Source organism: Octodon degus, unplaced genomic scaffold (genome assembly GCF_000260255.1).
Source record: "Octodon degus isolate 3935 unplaced genomic scaffold, OctDeg1.0 scaffold00173, whole genome shotgun sequence".
Classification (NCBI taxonomy): Eukaryota; Metazoa; Chordata; class Mammalia; order Rodentia; family Octodontidae; genus Octodon; species Octodon degus.
In genome coordinates this window covers 2,258,681-2,282,220 of record NW_004524749.1, presented here as the reverse complement: position 1 = coordinate 2,282,220, position 23,540 = coordinate 2,258,681, and the positions used below count along the sequence as shown (strand labels likewise).

Here is a 23,540-nt window from a genome sequence, read left to right as displayed (position 1 = left end):
AGGAGGACGAGGATGAGGACAAGGACAAGGACGAGGAGGAGATGGAGGAGAGGAGGGGAGGGGAGGGGAGGGAAGGGGAGGGGAGGGAAGAAAAAAATTGGACTGAAAGTCAAAGGATGGAAAATAATACTCCATGCAACAGGAACCCAGAAAATAGCAGGGATAGATATTTTATTAGCAGATAAAATGAATTTTAGGCCGAGACTTATTAAGAGAGAAAAAAATGTTATTACATCCTTTTAAAGGGAACAATACAAGAGGAAAAGATAACAATCTTGAATATATATACACCAAATACATATACACTAAACTATATAAAACATATATTAATGAAAATGAAAAATCAAATAAACACTAATACAATTTACTGGGGGGTCCCAAAACCCCACAAAAAGACAGATCAACTGGACAAAAAAAATCAATAATGAAATATTAGAACTTAACCAAACTCTTGAATGAATGGACTTAGTAGATGGCTACAGTGTCCCACCACCTTGCACTTTTTTTTTTTAGTACCAGAGATCAAACACAGGCCCTTGCACCAGTCAGGCCGGCACTTATGCCACTGAGCTATATCCCGGGCCCCTCAGGGTACATTTTTTTCAGAACACACATTCTTCTTAGTTGCACACAGGAAGCTTTATAAAACAGACCATATACTAGCTCATAGAAAATGCTTACGTAAATATAAAGGAATTAAAATTATCCCATGTATATTGCCAGACCATAGTGCAATAAAATTAGAAATCAATGGCCAAAGAAACCATGAGAACTTTAAAAACACATGGAAATTAAATAGTGCCCCCATGAACAATCAATGGGTCACAGACGCAATTAAAGAATTAGACAGTTTCTATAATTAAATGACAGTGACAATACAACACACCAGAACTTATGGGATACAATGTAAGCAGCCCTAAGAGGGAAATTTAGGTTGGTGAATACACATATCAGAAAAATAGAGCAAGTGAAATAAACACCTTAATGATGAACCTCAAACTTCTAGAAAATAAAGAGCAGACTAAGCCAAAAGTTCATATGATAGAGGAAATAATAGAGATCAGAGCAGAAATTAACATTCTATTTCTAAGAAAAGAATATACAGTATCAATAAACTGAAGAGTTGGTTCTTTGAAAGATTAAATAAAATTGACAAAACCTTAGCCAATCTTATCAAAAAAAAAAAAAAAAAGGAAAAAAGACTTAAATCCACACAGTTAGGAATGAAAACAGTGAAGTCACAACAGACCCTGTAGAAATCCAGAAGATCATCTATACCTAATTTGAAAACCTGTATTTTAATAAGGTGAAAACATGCAGAACAAATGGACAGATTCTTAGATACATATGAATTAACAAAGCTAAAGATATAAAAATCCTAAATAAATCAGTATCAATCAATGAAATAAAAATCTACCAACAAAGAAAAGCCCAGGCCTTGACAGATTCACTGCTGAATTGTATAAGAAATTTAGAGAAGACCTAATACCACTACTTTACAAACTCTTTAATGAAATTGAAAGGGAAGCAGTACTTCCAAATTCACTCCTGGAAGCAAGCATTACCCTCATACCAAAATTGGAGGAGGACCCAACTAAGGACCCAATTGGAGAAGGACCCAGCTGAACTACAGGCCAGTTTATTTAATGAGCGTAGATGCAAAAATTCTCAATAAGATACTGGCAAGCAGAATGTAACAAATCATCAAAAAGATTATACATCATGACCAAGTCAGATTCATCCCAGGAATGCAGGGATGGTTCAACATACATAAATCAATGACTATAATATATCATATTAACAGAGCCACAGACAAAAACCATATGATCATCTCAATAGCTACACAAAAAGCTTTTGATGAAGTCCAGCACCCAGCACCCATTCTTGGTTAAAACCCTACAGCCAGAGAGAGCTCAGCAGACTAAGCACCTGCTTAGGTAAGTCCAGAAGCCAGGAATCCCTGTACCACATGCCAGGCTGGTCCTGCCCCCAGGTATGCTGGGCCAGCAACGGGGTTTGGGTGTGATGGTGGACACCTGTAATCCCAGCGCTGAGGAGGCTGGGAGGATTACTACAAGTCTGAGCTGTGTAATGAGACCTTGTACCAAATTAATACATTTAAAATAAATTAAATTAAATAATATAATAATAAACCCTATGGAAAATTGGAATAGATATTTATCTCAATCTGATAAATGCCATCTAAACAGCCCACATCACACTAAATGAAAACTTTCACGCTAAAACTGAAGCAACACAAAAACTGAAAGCTTTGATTCTAAAATCAGAAACAAAAGAAGGATAGGGGCTGGGAGATAGCTCAGTAGGATAAGCGCTTGCCTGGCAAGTGCAAGAGCCTGAGTTCAATCCCCAGTTCTGAAAAAAAAAAAAAAAAAAAAAAAAAAACAAGGATGTCCACTCTCTCCAATCTTATTCAACATAGTCCTAAAAACTCTAACCAGAGCAATTAAACAAGAGAAAGAAATGAAAAGAATAACAATGTAAAGGAAAAAATTAAATTATCATTATTTGTGAATGACATGATAATCTACTTAGAAGACCCCAAGAATGCCACTAAAAAATCCTAGATTTAATAAAATTTGGTAGCATAACTAGATACAAAGTCAACTCTCAAAAATCAGTAGCCTTCTTGAACACAAATGACAAACTCACAAAGAGAAATTAAGAAAACACCCTTCACAATAGCATCCAAAAGAACAAAATACCTAGGAATCAAGCTAACCATCTGTGTTGAAAACTACAATACTCTGAAAAAAAGAGATTGAAGAAGATATCAGAAAATGGAAAGATATCCCTTGCTCTTGGGTAGGAAGAACCAATATAGTGAAAATGGCCATACTTCTAAAACTGTTATTCAGATTTAATGCAATTGCAATAAAAATTCCAACAGCATATCTCACAGAATTAGAGGAAACAATCTTAAAATTCATTTGGAATCAGAAGATATCTACAACAGCAAAGGCAATTCTGGGCAACAAAGGCAAAGCAGGGGTATCACAATCCCTGACTTGAAATTTATACTGTAAAACTACTATAATAAAAAACATGGTACTGGCAAAAATCAGACATAAAGATGATAGAACAGATTAGAAGTTGCAGAAACACCTTCAGACATACTGAGCCACCTTATCTTTGACTAAAGGGCCAAACACATTCACTGAAAGAAAGACAGCCTCATCAATAAATGTTGCTGGAAAAACTGGCTCAGCACACATCAAAAATTAAAATTGGACCCATATCTTTCACCATACACTAAAATAAATCTTAAATGGATCAAAGATCTCAATATTAAAACAGAAAGATTAAACCTGTTGGTAGATGGAATAGGTAAAACTCTTGAAGACACTGGTGTAGGCAAAGACATTATGAATAAAATCCTGATCACATAGGACTTTCACAAAATCAACAACTGGGATCTCATATCATTAAAAAGCCTTCACACAGCCAGAGAAACCACCCACAGAGTGAAAAGACAACTCACAGTGTGAAAAAAAAGTTTGCCTGATGTTCCTCAGATGAAGGATTACTATTAAGAACAGAAAAAGAACTCAAGAAAATCAGACCTCCTAAATTTAAAGACCCAATCCAAAACTGGGCATTGGAGGTGAATATACACTTCTCAGAGGAAGAAGTAAAAACAGCAAATAAATACACCAGAAAATGTTGAGCATCAGTGGTCATTCAAGAGATACAAATTAAAACAACAAACACTGAGATTCCATCTAACCCTGAAAAGAATGGCTATTGTCAAGAACTCAACCAATAACAAACGCTGGAGGGGCTGTGGGAAAAAAGGAACTCTTCTCCACTGTTGGTGGGAGTGTAGACTGGTGCTGCTACTGTAAAAAAAAAAAAAAATGTGGAGATTCCTCAAAAGACTAGGTTTGGGGGTTCCATTTGACCCAGTATCTTCCCGGAAGAATTAAAAACATCATACCACAGTGATACATGTACATCCATATATATAGCAGCACAATTTATCATAGCTAGATGCTCAAATGCCTGCCAACCAAGGAATAGATAAAAAAAGACATGGCCTTCTTCTACAGTGCAATACTACTCAGCCATAAGAAAGGATGAATTGGAGACTTTTATAGGTAAATGGATGCAACTCAAGACCATACTCATGAGCGACACAGACCAGACTCCTCACATGCGTGATCATATTGTCTCCCTAATGTGAGAAGCTGAAAGAGTAAATAAGATCCAAGAGGTACAACAGATATTTTAAAATAGGAAGAAACTTCAAAAGGAAAGAGAAACAGAGATGAGGAAAGGAGAAAAGAAGGAAGGGAGTCAAAAAAGCAATACATACATATACACACATCTACAAGATATGTCAGCTCATTATACTACTAATTTATCTTAGTTCACTGAAAAGGAAGGTTTGTAATACTGTTTGGACAATTAACTGCATGTATCTTGTACTCTGAGTAACTACTTTAAAGATAACAATACGCAATGTGTTAGACATTTTTATCATTCTATTATCTTATTTGTAAATTTTGCTTTTTTTCTTTTTAAAATAAAATTAAGGAAAGAAAAGAAAATCCCTCCTTGTATGGTGCCCACCTTGCCTGGTACCTGCCATGCTCCTCAGCATTCTGGGGACAACTGCGCCCCTCAGCCCAGCCACCGCATACCGTGTCCCAGTCCCCTGGGTCCATGTCTCTTCCAAGCACACACAGCTTCCTTTCCACATGCTGTTGCCCCACCTCCCTGACCTCTTCAGATCTCTTTTTTAGGTCTTTTGAGTTTTCTGGTGTGCAGGATTCACCTGGTATCTTGTGAAAAGCAGGCTCTGGGTAACAGAGCACCAGCAACCTTCAAGGCTCCCAGGAGAGACTGCACAGGGAGGAGGGTGCCACCTCCCACAGGTGCCCTGCCTGAGCTCCTGAGCCCTGAGCCACCTGCAGATGTGAACAGCAGCCTCCCCACCAGCCTGGCATGCTGCAGGGTAGGGGTGGGGCACACAGGCTTCCTGAGGCCTTGGCCACCACGTGAGCCTCCCCACCCCCACCCTCATCTGGAGTCTCAACAGCCCCCACTGCTGCGGGGATGCTAAAACTCAGCCAAGGGCCCCGGTCTCCTTTCAGCTACGGCTTGGCCACACAGTCCAGGCTCACCTTGGCGATCTGGTCAAACTTGCCAAAGAGCTCATTCAGCATCACCACCAGTTCCTTGGGGGAGCAGTCGCTGGCCAGCTGAGTGAAGCCCACGATATCTGCATACAGGATACTGGGGGCAGGCCAGAGTCAGAGTCAGGGCCACGGCCTCGTGAGGCCCAGCCTTTTGACAGGAGAGTTGCCCCAGCCATAGGATAAAAAAGTTCCAGAGGCTTCTCATGATAGCAGGACAGAGTCAAACCTGGCCATAGCAGGCCCATCACTGCAGGTGTTTGGGGGGGCCCCCCATACACACACAGCTCTGGACCCTGCTCCCTTTCTGTTCCCAGATGCTTGCCCTATGTAAGAGAAGAAGTAAACTCCCCAGTCAGATGCTACTTTTGCTTCCTCAGACCTGCAGGACACATGTTCTACAGATGAGCAGACCGAGGCTCCAGAAGGAGAGCGCTAACTCCTACCACATCTCCCTGCCCTGCTGCCCACAGCCCCCGGCAGGTCCACAGCCCAGAGAGATAGCAGCAGAGCTTAACCTTGGACTTCATGCAGAGGTCCGGTTGCCCATAGCACTCATGCCTGGACTAAGTCAGCTCAGAGTACTCACAGCCCGGGACAGCGACAGGACTGGGGCTTCACTTCCTTTGGAGGGGATGAGAGAACTTCCCCACTACCAGCCTAACTCTTATTTCTGAATCTGATCCAATCCTACACCTGGGAGGCAGAGGGGAGCCTGAGGCCCAAGAAGGGACACCCACTGCCCAACCCCATGTGGGTGGGGACTTAACTTTCCAAAGGGCAGGGGGCCTGCCTGGCTGAGCTGGGACATGGTGGCCCCCATTCTCAGGGGATACCCTCACCTGACATTCTGGTGCCGCTTGACATAGAGGCTGTGGAAGTTGTTGTCAGGCATGTATCGGCGGTCCCCACCATCCTTAAGCCGCTCGATGATGGCCAGCTTCATGCCCATGGAGATGTGGGCGGGCAGCACTGACAGTAACAGGTTCTCCTGGGTAAAAGTGGCAGATAAGGAGGGGATCAGTAGGGGCAGGCAGGGCGGTGTCAGGCCCCAGGGCTGGCCTGCCTAGCCTCTGCTCTCCTTGCAGATTGGCAGGCTCTCCCTGCCAATCTTCCCCATCTGCCCACGATGCTGGCTTGTTCTCTGCTAGCTTGCATCCAGCATTAACCCAGTGGGGCACACAGCCTCTCATGTCCCTAGGAGCCCCCAGGAGCAAGACCCATGGGGGCCCAGCCATGCATGCTGCTATGGTTTAGATTTTAAATCTCCCCCAAAGACTCTTGTGTCTCCAGGTGGGGCTTTCTGCAGGTGATTGGGTCTTGGGGATGCTATCCTCATCAGTGGATTAATCTAGGACTATGCTCACAGCTGACTGTGCTGGTAGGGGTGGAGCTTCTGTGAAGGAGGTAGGTCCCCGCTTGTAGGGTGTTTCCCTCTCTGGCTCCTCCTACTCTCTCTGCTTCCTGGCCATCACAAGGCAAGCAGTTTTGTCCCACCACACTCTTGCATTATGCCATTTCTGCTTTCAAGTCAGCTGACCCTGAACCAAACCTCTGAAACTGAACCAAATAAATCTCCCCCTTTAAAGTGCATGTGTCAGGTATTTTCTCCCAGCCATGGGAAACTGACTAAGCAGAACCCATGCTTGACAAGTATCTGATGTCTAACAGAGAGAAGGATTGAATGGGGAGTGCTTTGGGGGACAGGACAATGGGGCAAGGGCCAGGCCTGGCTCCAAAGGGAGCAAGGTCCTCACCTGCTGGCGCTTCTCAATGCGCAGCTTCCTACGGATCTGGATGCACTTGACAGTGTAGGTGAACAGGTCCCGGGAGGCATCCTGCATCTGGTGCTTGTGGAAAGCACCCGTGATGTTCCCACACAGGAGGACAGTGGCATTGGCTAGCAGCTGAGGGCAGGCAAGGGCCAGGCGTTCAGCCTGGTGTGGCCATCTCACCCTGGACCTAGCCTCCTTGGCAATCCACTGACCCCCCAATCCACTCAAGTCAGCACTTTTCCTGGGGCAGGCAGAGAAGATAAGGTCCAGACAGGGGCTGGTCTGTTTGAATCACTGTGACAGCAAGACCAGGCCAGGGCCCTCTCTAGTCCAGTGGGCATCTGTGCTGTCCAATAGGGCTTGGCCAGGGGAGGCCAGACACTTCCAGGGAAACAGAAGCAGCCACCTCACAGAGCCAACAGCAGGCACAGGAGGAGGAAGACAGAGCGGCTGCCCAGGGCCTCCCCCAGGAATGGGCACCCAGGCAGATGGGAGGCATGGAGTCCTCTTAGACATCTCCACAACCCTACTGACCATGAGCAAGTTTACTCAACACACAGGCACAAGACGCAGTGCCCTGGGCCATGCCCTCAGCCCAGCCAGCAAGTCAGGACCCAAAGGAGACTTCAGGGGCAGCCTCAACAGGGATGCCCTAGATGAGCAGCACAGGGAAGGGCCCACCTCGGGCAGGTCCCCAGCAGAGCTGGAGGAAGCCTAGCCCAGCCTGTCTGCAAGCTCGGGCCCCAAGTCTTCAGGTTCTGATCACCCTGGCCACCCATTCCACTCTGCCCTTCACCCTGTCACTCACCTGCAGCCCCACCCTAAGGTTGGGTGCCATGAAAACCTCCATGAGGGCACCAAACACCAGGAGGTGGGAGACGGTGGAGATCACGCCCACAGTGACAGCTGCCTGCATGCTGAAGGGCAGCAGCGTGTACACCACGAAGACCACGAATAGGAAGAAGGGTACCTGGAGACCGGGTGTCAGGAGACTGGGGCTGGCCACACTGCCAGGGTCTGGACACAGCCCAGGATGGAGCTGACATCAGGCCCCACAGCCTCTGGTCTCCTGCGGACAATTCTCTCAGGGGCCTCTGTCCTCGGGCAGCCCATTACCTATCTCCCTTTATGGCTAGATGCAGCAGCAGGCACAACAAGCACAAAGCACAGTCCTGCACTGTGCCTCCTTTCCTACCTGCTGTCTATGACAAGATCCTCATGGCCCTGTTACCTAGGCAACCCCAGCTTAGTGCCCTGCCGGGAAGGGATGCTGCCCAGAGCCCTCCTGACCCCTGCCCTGGCAGACCCTGCACCCACCCTTCCTGGCCTTCAGCAATTGGGTTCCAAGAACCTTGTCCCCACCCACCCACCCAGCCACAGAAGTGACCACAGCATACCACCATACCACCACTAGGCACAGCCAAGCTGATACCCAAGCTTAGGTGAGAAGGGGCCCTATCTTTCAGAGGGGGGCAGACAACCTGGCGTGGAGCAGCCTACAAGCTTCTGCAGCTGGGGGGAGCATACCCCAGGATGAACCCCAGGAAAGCAGAATCAGCAGGAGTAATGGGGTTTGGCTTCCCTCCTGGGTCCTTCATGGCACAAGAGCCAGTTGGTGCTTCTTAGCTTCTCTGAGCTGGAGCTCCATCCTCAGGGACCAAGTGAGGGTCCCTCCAAGGGCCATGGCCACACCCCTAAGTGGATGCTTCTCCCAGCCCACACCCAACAGCACACAGAACTGGGAACAGAACTGGTCTGGGGCCCATCTTAGCTCCAGCCCACAGCACCAGCACAGGCAGCAGCTAATGGTAGGGAGACTCCCACCCCCCCAGTTACCTGCGCCCACGCACAAGCCGCCCTCCTCCAGGCGTTCCAGGCCAGCACGTAGCCCAGCGTCACCAGGCAGGCCCAGGTGAGCAGTGCCGAGGCCCGGAGCCACCGCCGGACCAGGCACTCCACATACACCAGCACGTACAGAGCCACGAACACAGCCAGAGTCACGAACGCCGTGACCAGGACAGCCTGCTGCTCTGAGGGGTCCTGCGGGACGAACAGCACAGCAATCATGAGCCTTCTGCTTCAGCTTCCTGAGTAACTGGATGGCAGGTGTGTGCCACTGTTCCTAGCTATGCCTGATTCTCCAAGAACAAACAGAGGAACAGGGTGGGTGGCTCTCCCCTGACATTCCCAGTGCTCTGGGAGACTGAGCCAGGAAGATCACAAGTTCCAGCCCAAGCTGGACAAATTAGTGAGTCTCAAAATAAAAAATATTAAGAGGGCTGGAGAGGTGGCTCAGTGCAAAGGCTCTGGATTCAATTTCCAGGACTGAAAAGAAAAAAGGAATAAACAGTGGGCTCCAGTGGATGCAGGTAGCAGGTGCCCCTCTATTGCTTGCGCTGGGGAGGGGCAAGGGCGAAGGCTCGGAGGGTGACAAGAGACACCCAGAAAGCAGCAGTGCAGCTCACACCGCACCCACAGGGCCTGGTGCACTGCCACAGACCTAAGCTCTGTGAAGGCAGAGGCCTGAGCCAGAGCAGGCACAGCAGGCTCTCAGCAGCTCCTGGGAGTGACAGGAAACAAGTTTACGGGGGCTGCAGCGCTCAGGCCCAGGCACCCATGCAGGCTAACCCCAGGCTCTGATGTCCACTTCTGGAGCGCTCTACATTTATTCACCAAAAAGGAAATGAAAAATGCAGGCCCTCATCCCAGCCACAGTTCAAGCTGCACACAGCTAGCAGCTGCTGCGAGGTCAGGCATGGTGGTGGCGGCGTCTGCTCAGAGAGCTCCAACCGAGGGATTCGCAGGTGGGAGAGCAGGTGCCTGTGGTCCCAGATGTTCAAGAGGCTGAGGCAGGAGGATTATTTGTGCACAGGAGCTTGAGGTCTGCCTGGCCAACATAGCAAGGCATGTTCTCTCTTTTTAAAAAAGGAATCAGGAGGCTCCTTTCTTTCATCACAATATCCTGGGAGACAGACGCAGGAAGACAGCAAGCACAAGTCCACACTAAGCAACTTAGCAAGACCATATCTCAAAGTAAAATTTTGTTGAGAGAAGGGCTGAGGATGTAGCTCGGTGAGAAGAGGACTGATGCCACAGCCAGACTGGGCCGGGGGCCCTGGCTTCCCTTCACAGCGTCTGTCATGGCCCCACCCTCATTCCAGTCTTCCAAAGGATCAGATGTGATGGTGGAGAAAAGGAAGGCAATTCATTTGGCCCAATAAATGTAATATCTGAAAACACCCAGGCCTCCAAATGCAACTCAGACGAGCCTGTCCTCCACCATCCCACACACTGAGTCACATGTACTAAGGAAGAAACTTCAAGAAGATAACAACTGGCCCAGGGCCAGCAAGATAGCTCAGCGGACTAAGCACCTGCTTAGGCAAGCACAGGGACTGGGGTTTGATCCCCTGGCACCCATGCCATGCCATACTGCCCCTGCCCACAGGTGTGCTGAGTCAGCCACGGAGACTGGGCATGGTGGTACAAGCCTGTAATCCCAGCCCTGGGGAGGCTGAAAACAGGAGGATGAGCTCCTGATTCCTTTTTTTAAAAAAAGAGAACATGTCTTGTTATGTTGGCTTGCTATGAGTCCAAGCTGCATAGTGAGACCCTGTATCAAATAAATTTTTTTTAATATTTATTTATTTGTGTGGGGGGGCAGCTCAGCCCATCAGGGGGCGGGGCTGGCTGGCATGTGGTGCTGGGGGATTGAACTGCGGTCCCTGTGTTTTGCTAAGCTTGTTCTAAGTAGGTGCTTTAGACCACTGAGCCATCTCACCAGCCCTCAAATAAATTTTTTAAAATAAATTTTAGAAAAAGATTGATAATAACAACTAGCCCAGGGTCACAGGGTGCCCTGAATGCTGCCCGCCCACTCACCTCATGGCTGAAGGAGATGGCGATGAGCCCCACACAGGCAGCGACGGCCACCACCAGGAGCAGGAGCAGCAGTGGCCCGTGCTGGCTGGTGAGGCGGTACTTCTCATAGAGCGCGGCCTGGTCTGGGCCCTCCTCACCCTCGTTGAGGAAGTAGCGCCCCTTGGCCGGCATCCTCCAGTCGGTGCTTTTCCCCTGCAGTCTGGGAGCATCTGCTGGTTGGCACCCTCCTCTGCGGGCCTAGGCCTGTGGCCTCTCCAGGGCTAGGCAGTAGGGCTGGGCAGGCTGGGCCTGCAGCTCCATGGACGATAGGTGGTGGGTGCACTGTGCTGCTGCCGGAGTCCAGGACAGGCCGACCAGACACGCGGGGTCTTCAGCTCTGTGGAGCCAAAACAGAACCAGGGTTTAGCTCCTGGGCCACACTGGCAAAGTGCTGGATCAGGAGTGTGTGGGCCCAAGCCAAAGTCTTCCCAGAACAGCTCCATCCAGCACTGTAGCCACCAGTCACAGGTGGTATTTACACGTGAATTCAAATTAACTCAAACAGCCAGGTGTGGCAGCTCACGCCTGTAATCCCAGCACCCAGGAGGCTGAGGCAGGAGGTCACCACAAGTTTGAGGCCAGCCTGGGATGCATAGTGAGCTCAAGGCCAGCCAGAACTAAATAGTGAGACCTTGTCTCAAAAAACAAACAAAAAATAAAGTCTAGTGACATAGAAACCCTAATCCTTCAGTCACACATTCTTCAGGTGGCCTATTCAGGTGGCCACTGGCGACTGCCACGGACAACACAGACATAGTATCTTCTATCACTGCAAAAACTCCGGCAACACAGCAGCACTCTGGAAGTCTGAATGCCTCCCTTTGGGGTCAGGCCAAGGCTGCCAAAGTGCCCAGTTTAGACAAGCTACAAATCTGATTTCCACGTGAAATAATGATTTTAAATGTTGGCAGCTAATTTAAAACATCTATGTGGTGCAGCCCTCTGGTCCGCTACCTCAACCCCAAGTGAGTAAGTGTTCCACAGAAGCACTGTTGGCCCCACTGTGTGCCCACCCAACCCTACCACACCCTGTCCAGGAACCCCTACGAGAGCTGTCTGCAGCAGCTTCCATGACAACAGGCATCGCACGCAAGATCATACTCAACTTCTTAACTTGCGGGAGGCACCTCAGCGGAGCCCAGAGAGGCAGTGGCTTGCCTGAGGTCACACAGCCGGAGCAGGTTGGTGGAAGGACTGAGATTTGAACCTGGGTCTGCCCACTCCCAAACCACAGCTCCTTGGCCAGGCTTTGCACTGACATCCTAGGGGACCAAGCCAGATGCCACAAGTACACAAACAGCAGCACTGCCAGCCCCTCTGGCTTAGGGTCAAACCCCAGTGCACTGGCCCGTCTCAACACCAAAGTGGGGCCCAACTCTCCACAGCAGTTCCACTCTCCAGGCAAAGCCTCAGAATGCAGTCTCAGGCTGCCAGGACACAGATACGCAGCACACACCATCCCCACACACTCATCCTGGGCCACCTCACGCTCCTCCTGGTGCACACAGTGAGGCTGTGGAGACCCAGGCTGTGGTATATACTGCTCTCAGGATCTAATTAGGCTACTTTCCCAGCAACAGGCAGGCAGGAAGGCAAGGACATAATGGGTGGCCTTGGGCACAGGGACCATGTTCAGCTCCCGGGATGAGCCAGACAGCAAGGCATGGCTGGGGGCTAGGATCTAGGAGGAAGACTCAGGAGTCCGTGGCCACGGCACGTCCATGGGTGTCTCCTCTCTCAAGCCATCCCAAAGCCAGAGCCGAAAGAGCCTGCTGCCAGGACAGTTTCTCTGTCCAGTTACCTGCTCCTGTGCTAGTCACGGAGGCTGCCAACCACTGAGAGGGTCTCCTGGGCCCCAGATGCAGGAATTCCTTTACCATATCTCTGCACATGACCTGAGCCCCCGCTTGCACACCTCAGTGGCAGGGAGCTGAGTAAACCTCAGCAGAGCATGGGGCTGCTGCCGTGCCCTGCTGCCCTGCTTGGCTTTGCAAAAGCAAGGTCAGGCAGCTGGATGCAAGAGGTCTGCTCAGGAAGCCCAGAGTCACCCACACCCATCTCCCTGTCCCACCTCCCAGGCAGAACTGTGTCCTCCCCACCAGAGGCACACTGGTTAGAGCTGGGGTCCCAGCTGAGGAATCGCCTGAGGCAGGAGGCTGGGCCCCTTGTGGGGCTGAGCCCAGGATGCAGGAAAGGCCCACAGCCCACTCAGGCCCACTGTGTTCTTGGGGCAGCAACGCTAGGCATCCTCACCGTCACAGGCACAGATAGGCCCCCACCCCTCAGCCAAACTGCACTGACAGGAAACCCAGCCTGGCTTACTCTGGCCAACGTCAGCAGGACCTGGAGGGACACAGGCCTCAGCCCTAGTGGCTTCAAAAACAGAAGTGGGGGCCATTAGTCATGAGGAGCAGCAGGCCTGCAGGGAGGAGAGGCCCCAACAGGCCCTTATGCCACAACCTTCCTGGATATCCAGTCAGTCACGCTGTCACAGCTAAAAGTCACAAGCCCACTTGGCTCCCTGGCCTGCTCAGCTACCTGGGGGGTCCCCCTGGTGGAGGGGCAGGGGGTGGGACACAGGCAGATTCCTCCCCACTTCGCTGAGATTCACACCATTATCATCTCCTGCCACCATTCTGAGCTTGCTCAGCCCAGGCATAACCCAAGTGGGTACCCTGGAAACCTCAGGGCCCAAGGGCCCAAGTCTTGCTGGCCTCTGCCCTCTTACCTGCCTGGCTTCAGAACCCAGTGGACCTCAGGCCTCTGTGTGCCTGTCACATTGGTGTCTGACCTCTCTCACACAGCCAGCCCCTGTCTCACACTGCCATGGCAGGATCTGCGTGTCACCTGTCCACGCTGGGTGTGGAAGATGCTTGGATCAGTGTGCAAGCAGGAAGCGGGGAAGGCAAGCATGGCCAAGGAGAAAGGGGTACAGCCAGGGTGCAGCAGAGTGCAGGAAGGGTGGCTATCGGGCAGAAGATGAGTGTAGAAGAGGAGTGCCCCAGAGCAGGGACTAAGCCTGCTGCACCCCCATGCCCAGCACAGAGGTGTCCAGGGCAAAGGAGCACCCTTTCCCAGCTCTGCACCACCAGCCTGGTCCCATTCCTTTGCAGGTCAACTCGGACGCTGGTGACCACGCGGTCTGCAAAGCCATAGTAGAAAACAGACCACACTGTGGGAACAAAGCAGTAATGAACCCAAAAGGAAGACTTGGGACCCAGGGCGGGGCAGGCTCCAATCTAGGCAGAGGGAGTGGCAGGCAGGAGCTCCCCTCCCACCCGCACACTCCTCCTGATGACAGCGTGCAGGGCAAAGCTGGTGCTCCCCAACGGAATGCACCCTCAACCGGCTCTGCATGATCCCCCGGGTTGACTCCACCTTGGGGACCGCATACCAGTGCCAGCATGCTCTGTGACTCAGCAAACCCCTGGCCCAATTTGTGCCTCAGTTTCCTCTCTTTCTTAGGCCCAGCTCAGGACTGGGCTGGGGGTGGAGGCTGAGTCAGTAAGGGTGAGGGACTTAGGACAAGCAAGTGGAGTTGGTCCTTACACTGGAAATCCTCCCTTCTACTTCCTTCCCAAGGGAAGCATGAGCCAGTCAGTCTGTCCTTTCAACGCAGTATGACAGCCATCTTGACTGCCAGCTGTGATGAGGCTGGTGTGGTGTGCCAGCAGGAGCCAGTCCCTCGCTGGAGCCCCTGCACATGTCCCCTCAGCAAGGACACAGGGGGGCCTTCTGGGTGCCAGGCTCCAGACCAGGAAGAGAAAGTAGAGACCACAGGGCCCTCCCCTCACCCAGTGTCACTAGGACTGACTGTCCACAGAGTGTCCAGGCAACAGAGCTAGTACACTGACCGACAATCCACCAGGCTCTCCTGCCAGAAAGAGCATCCTCATTTTCCCTTGACTCTTCCCCGAGTGCCACCATGTGTGACGCACTTCTTCACATGCTGCCCTCTGTGGGCGCCTCCCTTTACAATGGAAACACTTTCACGCCCACACTAAACAGATTTCTGATCCCTTTCCCTTGATAAGGAAGAACAGAAAAGGGAAGTTAGCTGGCCTCCCTTGGCCTCCCAGGATGGCAGCCGACTTCACACTCCCCCCCCACACACTCCGCCCCAAGTCCCACCAGACCGTGGGTCCAGTGACAACAGCAGCAGTGACAACAGCAGGCATGCTGAGGGCGGAAGATGCAGAGCAGACCCACTCCCCCACTCAGCTGGAGGGAGGGAGGATGGGCACTGACTCTTAACTCCTGCCCTGGGATCGCCCGTTTAGAAGGATCTCCCATCCATCTGGAAGACAGTGAGCCAGCCGAGGGAGAACCATCTGTGCAGGAGAGCCCACCCAGGATGAGCTTCAGACAGCAGAGACCACATCCCATGGGAGAGCCTGCGGAGCGCTGTAGGGGTTAAGGCCTCTCTAATCCAATACAGAACCCAAAAGCCATGAAGAAAAAAAAAAAAAAAAACTGGTAAATTTAATTATGTAAATAAATGAAATTTACTACAGGGTAAAAGAAAAAAGCATAATCAAAAAGCAAATGGCAGATAAGGGGAACATGCATGTGGTGTATATAATAAGTAGCTACTGATCTCTCTCACCTGCAAACAAACAAACAAAAAAAAAAAAAAGGGGAGAGAGAGAGATGACCCAGCAGGAAAAGGGGAGAGGAGGATAGGTAGGAGGCTTGAAGCACAGGGAATTCAAATGTTTTTTCAAAATTTGGAAAAAGGATGGTTTTGCCCCATAATCAGAAAACCAAATTAAGGGGGCTGGCAAGATAGCTCAGCAGACTAAAGTGCTCGCTTAGGCAAGCCTAGGCTAGCGCAGGGACTGAGGTTCCATCCCCAGCACCACATGGCAAGCCAGTCCCAAGCCCAGGGCGGGCTGAGCCGGCCAGAGTCTGGGCATAGTGGTGCCCGCCTGTAAGGCCAGCGCTGGGGAGGCTGAAAGCAGGAGCATCACCACGAGTCCGAACTGTGTAAGGAGAACCTCCAACAACCAGATACATAAAGAAAGAAAAAGCAAATTAAAACTACCATGAAAAACTATTTTTACTTCTCTGGTTGGCAGAAATCAATGTATTTTATAAATCTGAATTGCAAACAAGCACACACAACCGGCAGGAATACAAGCCGGCAAGATCCTTCGGAGGGCAGACTAGTAACATCCATGCAGTCACTGATGTCCGGGTTCCTTTTACTGTGCAGCTCTGTGTCAAGCAACTGATCCTAAAGCACTCTCCGAGTGTGCACTGAGACACATACAAGATGATTCCTGGCATCACTGTTCATAAGAAAAAATGCCTGAAAACAACGCATCTACCAGTTAGAAGCCACGAAATAGATTAGTGTACAATGTCTCCTCACAGTAGAATGTTATGCAGCTCTCAAGGGTGCGGAGCAGCCTGAAACTGATGGCTTTCACAGGGCATCTTATGGAAAAGCCACACGGCCCTGGTAATGCCTGGAACAGACGAGGATTGAGGCAGAACACAAAAACCAAAACTTGATTTGACAGAGTGGCCGAATCGCTCTTCTCATTTTTAGTTTCTATTTCCTGTTTCTACTATTAGATTGCTTGTGCAATTTGAAAAATGCTTAATAGAAAAAAAAATGAATCCTAGGTCTAGCTCCCCTAAATTGCACGACTGTCCCTGCGCCTGTCTCTTTTGGGAAAAGGAGACAGAATCACTGGCTGAGCAAATGGGGCCTGAGGGGACTCCCAGGGGCCACATGACAGCACAGAAAGCCTGCACTGAGCCCATGGGATGTGCTCTGCCACCTCTGAGCCCAGCGGGGGTACACATGGGGCAGGAGACTAGCCAGGCTCCTTTCCTCAGCGATGCCAAAGGGTGACACCCGACCCTGGCTCCAGGCAAGGGAAGCCACTCTGGGATCCTAATCTATTTGTCCAAAGTTCACTGGGGCGGGGAAGCAGTTGGGCTGAGATTTGAACCCCAGCCTGTCCCACAGTGGGACCAAGGAAGACCATACACACGCACACACACACACACACACACACACACACACACACACACACAGGTGGTGCTGGGCTCCACTTCTCCTCTTCTGCCTTTAAAGATCCCCTGGACACAGCAAATCAAAGCCTCTGACAAGTCTTGCAGGAAAGAAACCTGTGGGATGAGAAGTCAATGTCCCCCTGTCTTTCTGGCTCCCCAGACCTTTCTTGCATTAAACATCTAAAGAAACTCCTTTAGGAAATGCTGACTTTGTCTTCTCTGAGCCCTGCCTCAGAGCTTCTTGCCCAGAGCTTCGCTGACAGCGAAGGCCCACAGAGAGGCCACTGAGCCTCACTCCTGCCCCTTTTCTGACACCTTGGGGAGCTCACTCAGGCTGGGGCCCCGCTCCCCACCTCTGCCTTACTGGGTTGGGCTAGAAGGGAACATGGGGTGAGGGCCCCAGCCTTGACCAGGGCCTCCCTGGGAGGAGGAACACACCTGGGCTCCGATGCCCCAGGCAGTTTTCAAGCGTGGGAGCCACATCCTGCCTCTGTCATAGGGATGCAGAGAACAAACCATCCAGCAGAAAAGTATAAAAACGAGGTATAAAAAGTAAAGCCATATTAATATGCTGACCTATAAAAGGCTCAAGTCAACAACTTCTGACATTGCCAGTCCTACGGATAACCCACTACTATTATGGACTACTGGACTATATTGGATTATTTTGCTGAATTCATGCAACTACAATATTTAAATGGCAGTGGAACACCCATCTCTGACAAAACTAAACAAAAAAAGGGATATAAATGAAGGACCATTTTGTATCTGCATATACAAAATAGGATAGATATACACCTACTTTCTCTTAATTCAATGAGAAGAAAGATTTGTACTAATAGTGTTTAGACAAGATATTATGTCTGCATCTTATATTATGAATAACTACTAAGAAGACAACAATATGCAATGTATTAATCATTGAAACTGTCCTACTAACCTGTTTTGAAACTGTTTCATTGCTATTTGTTTCTCAATAAAATTAACAAAAATAAACATCCAGTCCAAAAAAAAAGTGACCCACTGCCTCAGTTTCGCCACCTGTCACAAGCATAGGGCTAAATGCCAGGAGACCTAAGGTACAGCTCAGGTCCCACCAGCTGTGACTAGTGTGACTCTTCACCCTCCTCAGGCCTGGTCCCTCCAGGGTTTCTAAGATACCTTCCCTTGGGGCCCAGCAGAGAAGGCTGCGACAGAGAAGCCTAGGGGTGGGGGCCTCCTACCCAGAGTCGGGGCCACACAGGCAGCTCATCAAGGCCTCTCTGCCTAGCCGGCCCCTTCCCATCCTCACAGCCAGCCTGAAGCCACCACCTGGCCCACACGTCCCAATTTGGTGCCCACAACATTGTGTCGAAGTGCCCAGCTTATGTCAAGGTACAGAGACGAGCAGACCCCAGAGGCTTCCTGAGGCCCCCTATCAAGCCTAAGGGGGCATGTGAAGGGAAGGGGGGTGCCTCATGGAGCAGGCTGAGGTCCGGAAGAGCCTTCTGCAGGGGAAGCAGCCCCACCCCACCACCCCCACCAACCACAGCCCGGCTTCCGGACCAGCCTTAAAGAGGTGCAGGTGGCACAGAGCTGACCCCTGGGCCCCGAGTCCCCATTTGGTATCACAGGACCCTTCCTCTCAGAGCCAGGCCACCACTTGGGCATGGCAGGACCATGATGGAGCCTAGGTCCCAGGAGTCCCAGGTTCCCCACACCCAGGCTTCCCCTTGGGATCACCCAGGAGGGCTCCCTACACCTGTTTAAAACAGCAAGAATGCCAAGCCCCTGCTCTCACCCTGGTTGAAAACTCCAGGTCCTCCCGAGACCTTCTCCGTGGCTGTGTGATTTGACTGACTTCTCTTCCCCAAATAAGCCCCACCCTTTCATCTCCAGGCCCAGGGTGGCCTAAGAATGCTGCTATCGCCCGCCTCCACACTCCTCTGCCTGGCAACTCCAGCTTGCCCCATAGGGCATCCTCAGATGAAGGCTGCCCACAGGTCTGGCCCCAGAGCCCACCTAGGCTTCCCTGTCCCTGCCTGGCTCCAAAGCATCCCCCCACCTAGCCCCTGCCCCCTACAAAGAAAAAAAGCTGAGTTCTCTGGCCCCACACAGCCCTGCTTCCTGATCCTGGGTTGCCCGGAGCAGGGAGATTCAGAATCCTAGGTCCACCACTGTGGGATCCACCAGACCCCAACTAGCCCCCACCAGTCCCCAGTGCCGCCTGCCTGAGCTGTGGTGTGTCATTTGCTTCTCGGGACTCAGTTTCTCACCTGATAGTGGAAATGAAACCCCTCCTCCCACTGTGGCCTCCTCCAGCAATGACCTCACCTCCTGGCTACAGAACCTTCACAGAAGCCCAGCCTACGGAAAGAGCCCAGTGCCCCAGGCCTCTGCCTCACGCAGGCAAAGGGTGAGGTGCCAAGGCCACAGCAAGCAAGGGGTCCCTGTGCAGCTTGTGCTAGGGGGAGGACAGACGAGTGATAAGTGAGCTACAGGAGGAAAACAAATGTCAAGGAGGCAGGCAGCAGAGCTATGGTGGGGAACATAACATGGACCCTGAGACCAAGCACTGGGGCAGGAAGCCACCTTGGCAGACCTGTGTGACCTTGGGCCTGTCAGTAGCCTGCTTCGCTGGGCCTCAGCCTCCTTGCCAAGAGAATGGATTGGTAATGGCACCCAATCCTCAGGGGCTTGGCACAGAGCATGGCACACAGTGAGGGGCATCCCCAAGGCTCATGCCACCAACTCCAATCACAAAGGGTCAGAGCTAGAGAAACCTGAACATACATAGCACCAGGGGACACCCTTCAAGTCCCAGGCGCCTTACTTCCTGTCAGCCACCCAAAGAACTCTTCTCCTCCCTCACTGCCCAGTGCCCAGAAAGTCAAGCCCAACAAGGAAGTACTGCCCTGGCCCCCAGACCCTGCCTGCCATTGCCACACCCCTTCCCAGGGAATGCCCAATGGCTCCAGGAGTCTGGGTGTCTCAAAAACAGGCTTGTGTCCCATTAGCCCAGGTCTCCATTACAGCAGCGCCTCCAGACTTCAAAGGCCTCCGCCTCCCCAGCCAGATGTGGCCGTGGGAGATGTGTGGGAGGTTGGGGCAGGGCCGGCCAACAGCAGGCAGGGCCCACCCAGCCCTCCTGGCCTCTGCCCACACTGCCTGCTGCAAAGCTGGGGAGGCAGAGCCCGGAAGCAGGAGGGGGCCAAGGGCTCGGAAACGTGCCTGAGAGCAGGGCTGCCTGCAGCAAAGACCTCACTGCACCCCTTTCCCTGACTTGAGTGTAAGGAGCCCCTTTCAGGGGTCAGTGTGAGAGCAGACCGAGAGACAGAGGCCAAAAGGAGGATGGGCAGAGCTGTAACCCAGGTACCAGCAATGGCGTGAAGCAAGGGCTCAAAGCAAGGCTAATGGGCAGGAGGGAGGCAGCCACCAGGGACTGGCTCAGCACAGATGTGGCAGATCCCCCTGAAGGGGGTGCCTCACTGGGGACACAAGCCAAGAGTGGCTGGGAGGGCACCTAGACAGGCAGAGGGGACCACAGCCAAAGGCCAGGCAAGGCAGCATGCCAGGCAAGTAGGAAGTGGGTAGGCTGCTCCAGAGCATCTGAGGGGGTGAGAGGAAGGGCTGGGGGAGGACAGGCCAGGTCCTGGGGGGCTACCAAGCCAGACCAGGACTCACACCTGATGCTATAGGAGAAAGAGCCAGGCATCCTCGCGGCTCTTTCCAGCACTGGGTCAGCTGTCCACACCCCATCCCATCAGCAGCGTTGGCTGGGGTTCATCTCCCAGCCCTGCACCCAGAAAATGCCCATGAAACAGACCTGTAAGTGAAGACAGCCATGGTGGCAGGACATTCTCATCCCAAGAGTCAGAGAAAGAAGCCACCAAGGAGGACAGAACTCTGGTCCAAGGCTCTGTACCACCTCACCTCACCACCCAGTTCCTTCCAGAAAGGCTCCTAGGGCAAGCAGGGAAGGGAGGGCACTTCAGCCAAGTGGGTCTGCACCCGGGGTTGGGCAATGCCCCGGGCATGACATGATAGGTTATGCAATCTGTGGGCAGCAGCAGGTAGAACCGGATGCCTATGGCTGGCCAGGGTGGGGGTGCTACACTACCCCCTGGATGGGACAGAGGGTCACTGCACAGAGGCCTGGCAGGATTCCCTCCATGCACAGGCTGCAGGGGCTCCAGCCACTGCTGACAGCCACCCAGCCAAACCATTGTCTCAGATGCTTGGGAAGCATTTCTCATGCATTTGGAGCTCCCACTGAGCCTCCCTGATAGGGTCCCGTTTGAGCCTATCAGCCCTATTTTGTAGATAAGGAAACTGGAACAGAGAACTCGATTAACTTAAGTAAGGACACAGGATACCGGGAAGGCCCTTGTTACCCAGCCCTGGCCATCATCACCTCCTGAGTTTCCCAGCGACACCCAGCCTCCTACCCAAGGCAAAGAGCTCTGTGGCCCTGAGAATGACAAATGCCCAGGCGGTGTGTGCAACTGTTTCATGCACGGCCCACGAGTGAGCCCACACTGCAGATGCACGGAAGCTCTGTGCTTGACCATCTCAGCCCTGCTGGGGGAGGCCGAGGGGACAGGAGCCCGGGCCGCCAGACCAGAGTGTGTTCTGTGCTGGAGGGAGGGTGGACTGTGACCTCCAGATGCCCCCGCCTCGCCAGGTTCCAAGAGCAGATTCACGCCAGCTCCCAGCTCTGTGTAGCGCAGTGAAAGCCCCACTCCTGACCCAGAAGAGTCTGGAATGGGTTACTCTGGGACATGCGTCCCTGGAGACACTTGCGCCAGTGCGCTGGGGATCCTCGGACTTTCTCTGAAGACAAGTGGGGGAATGCTGCTGTCACCTCAGTGTGAATGAGCCCCTCATCCTCTTCCTCCAGGACGGGAGCAGAAGAGACAAGACAGCACAGATAGGGACCACACAGCCCCTCAGGATGAGCCAGCATGGTGGAATGGTGAGGATGACAGGCTCAGTGGTACAAACAGCTACGTCCTGTAACACGGGGCCCCGGCCATCCTGAAGTGGGCCCAGCAACTAGGTCAGGCAGGCACGCAAACATGACAGCTCCCCTCAAATGGGGTGCACACAGGTGGACACCAGCTCCTTCTGGGAGCTCCAGGATAAGACTGTATGTACCCCTGGGCCTCTGTCTTTCCCATGCAAACTGGGGGCAAATGACATCTATCACATAGGGCAGTAAGGGTCCAACCAATAGTTACAATCTGTGAAAGGCGGCTGGGGTGCATACCCCTCGAGGATACCATGCTGGGCCTCTGTCTTCTTGTGGAGGAGCATCTCTGGCCTGTCAGTAGGCCCCATCCCACCTCTCCCACTGAAGCCCTCACAGCACTCACCTCCTGATCCCGTACCCCTAGACCTCCTCCTGGCACAGAGACCCCTCCTCACTCTACCCCTGAAATCAGCCCCTGGGACACGGCCATGTCTTTTCACAGACACTGCTGGCAGCCACACCTTTTCCACTGAGGCCCAGAATCCCCAATAATCAGAGATCCCCAACCGCATAGCCATGACCTGAAGCAAGAGCCAAAGGAAAACCCCAGGAGGCCCAGGGCTTCTGGTGAAGGGAAGAACCCAGCCAGGTCAGAACTGCACTGTGTGCAGAACAGGCCTCCCAAGCCCCAGACACCGCACTTCCTGCAGGGCACTACCGACTTCCTTTCAAATGCCTGCTTGTCATTTAAGTGTCTCCACTAGCCTTGGTCTAGACGGTAGTGCCTTCATAATGCTACGGATTTTATGTCCTTTGCAGATTTTTTTCTAAGGTACACTAAAACAAGTACTTTCACAGTTGAAATGTGCTCATACAATGTGGGCTCAGACCCCGGCAGAGCCTGGTCCATCTCAAGACACAAAGAGCTACCTCACCTCACACCACCTACCTGCACATCTGTGGCTGAGCTGGCGGCAGCCATGGTCACACAGCCCTTCCATGCAGAGCCAGCCAACCTTGGCCTTTCATCCAGGCCTTGGAGCCAGGAGCCTGCCGCAGCCCCACATCCAGGCCCTGCCCAGGAGGAAGGCTTAGTCCCTGCTACCCCTGCCGCTGAATCTGCCGTGACTTGGGGAGGAGGCACCTGCTCTAAGCTGTGACAGCACATGTGTTTAAACAAGTACACGGAAGATCTGGAAGGGCCCTCCACACCATCCACCTTGCTTCAGGGGCCGTGGCTCCCCAAGGAGGGGAGGCAAGGGACAGGGCTCCCCTTCTCTGAGGCAGCTGTGGTCTCTGTCCTTTTTATTTTTATTTTTATTTTATTTTTTGTGGAACAGGGATTGAACTCAGGCCCTTGCGCTTGCCAGGCAAGCGCTTATTCTCCTGAGCTATTGCCCCAGCCCCTCTGTCCTTTTAAAGCTTTAATAATTTTTTTCTTTTATTTGTGGTTCTAGAGACAGAGCCCAGCCCAGCATATAAACTAGGCAAGTGGTCCTCCACTGAACTACACCTCCAGGCCCCACTCACACAGGTTTTGTTGTTGTTGTTTTATTTAATAAAAAAAATTCCCCCTGCCAATTTTTTACTTTCTTTGAGAAAAGCCAAGTGTTCTTGTAAATGTAAAATTACAGCCTTGAAAAGAAATGTGGACAGCTGAGTGCCTGTGGTTCCCAGAATTCTAGGTGGAAGCAGCCAAACGAACAA

The 23,540-nt window shown here is 51.8% G+C and overlaps 1 protein-coding gene across 10 annotated transcripts in view; it reads right to left on the bottom strand.

Annotated features, from left to right (window-relative positions):
• The window catches only part of Adcy7 (adenylate cyclase 7), a 68,809-nt gene that overhangs the window by 18,489 nt on the left and 26,780 nt on the right, over positions 1–23,540 (bottom strand). For 7 of the 10 annotated variants that reach the window (XM_023703511.1, XM_023703510.1, XM_023703509.1 and 4 more), the window contains exons 2-7: positions 10,817–11,192; positions 8,771–8,974; positions 7,743–7,904; positions 6,917–7,066; positions 6,002–6,150; positions 5,148–5,259 (exon numbers count right to left, since the gene is read on the bottom strand). In XM_023703511.1, coding sequence (XP_023559279.1) covers positions 5,148–5,259; positions 6,002–6,150; positions 6,917–7,066; positions 7,743–7,904; positions 8,771–8,974; positions 10,817–10,987 — 948 coding nt within the window. In that variant the 5' untranslated portion in view covers positions 10,988–11,192. Of the gene's footprint in view, positions 1–5,147; positions 5,260–6,001; positions 6,151–6,916; positions 7,067–7,742; positions 7,905–8,770; positions 8,975–10,816; positions 11,193–18,662; positions 18,732–20,687; positions 20,801–23,540 lie in introns of those variants that run through there. The other 3 variants (XM_023703508.1, XM_023703507.1, XM_023703513.1) reach the window with 3 other exon arrangements.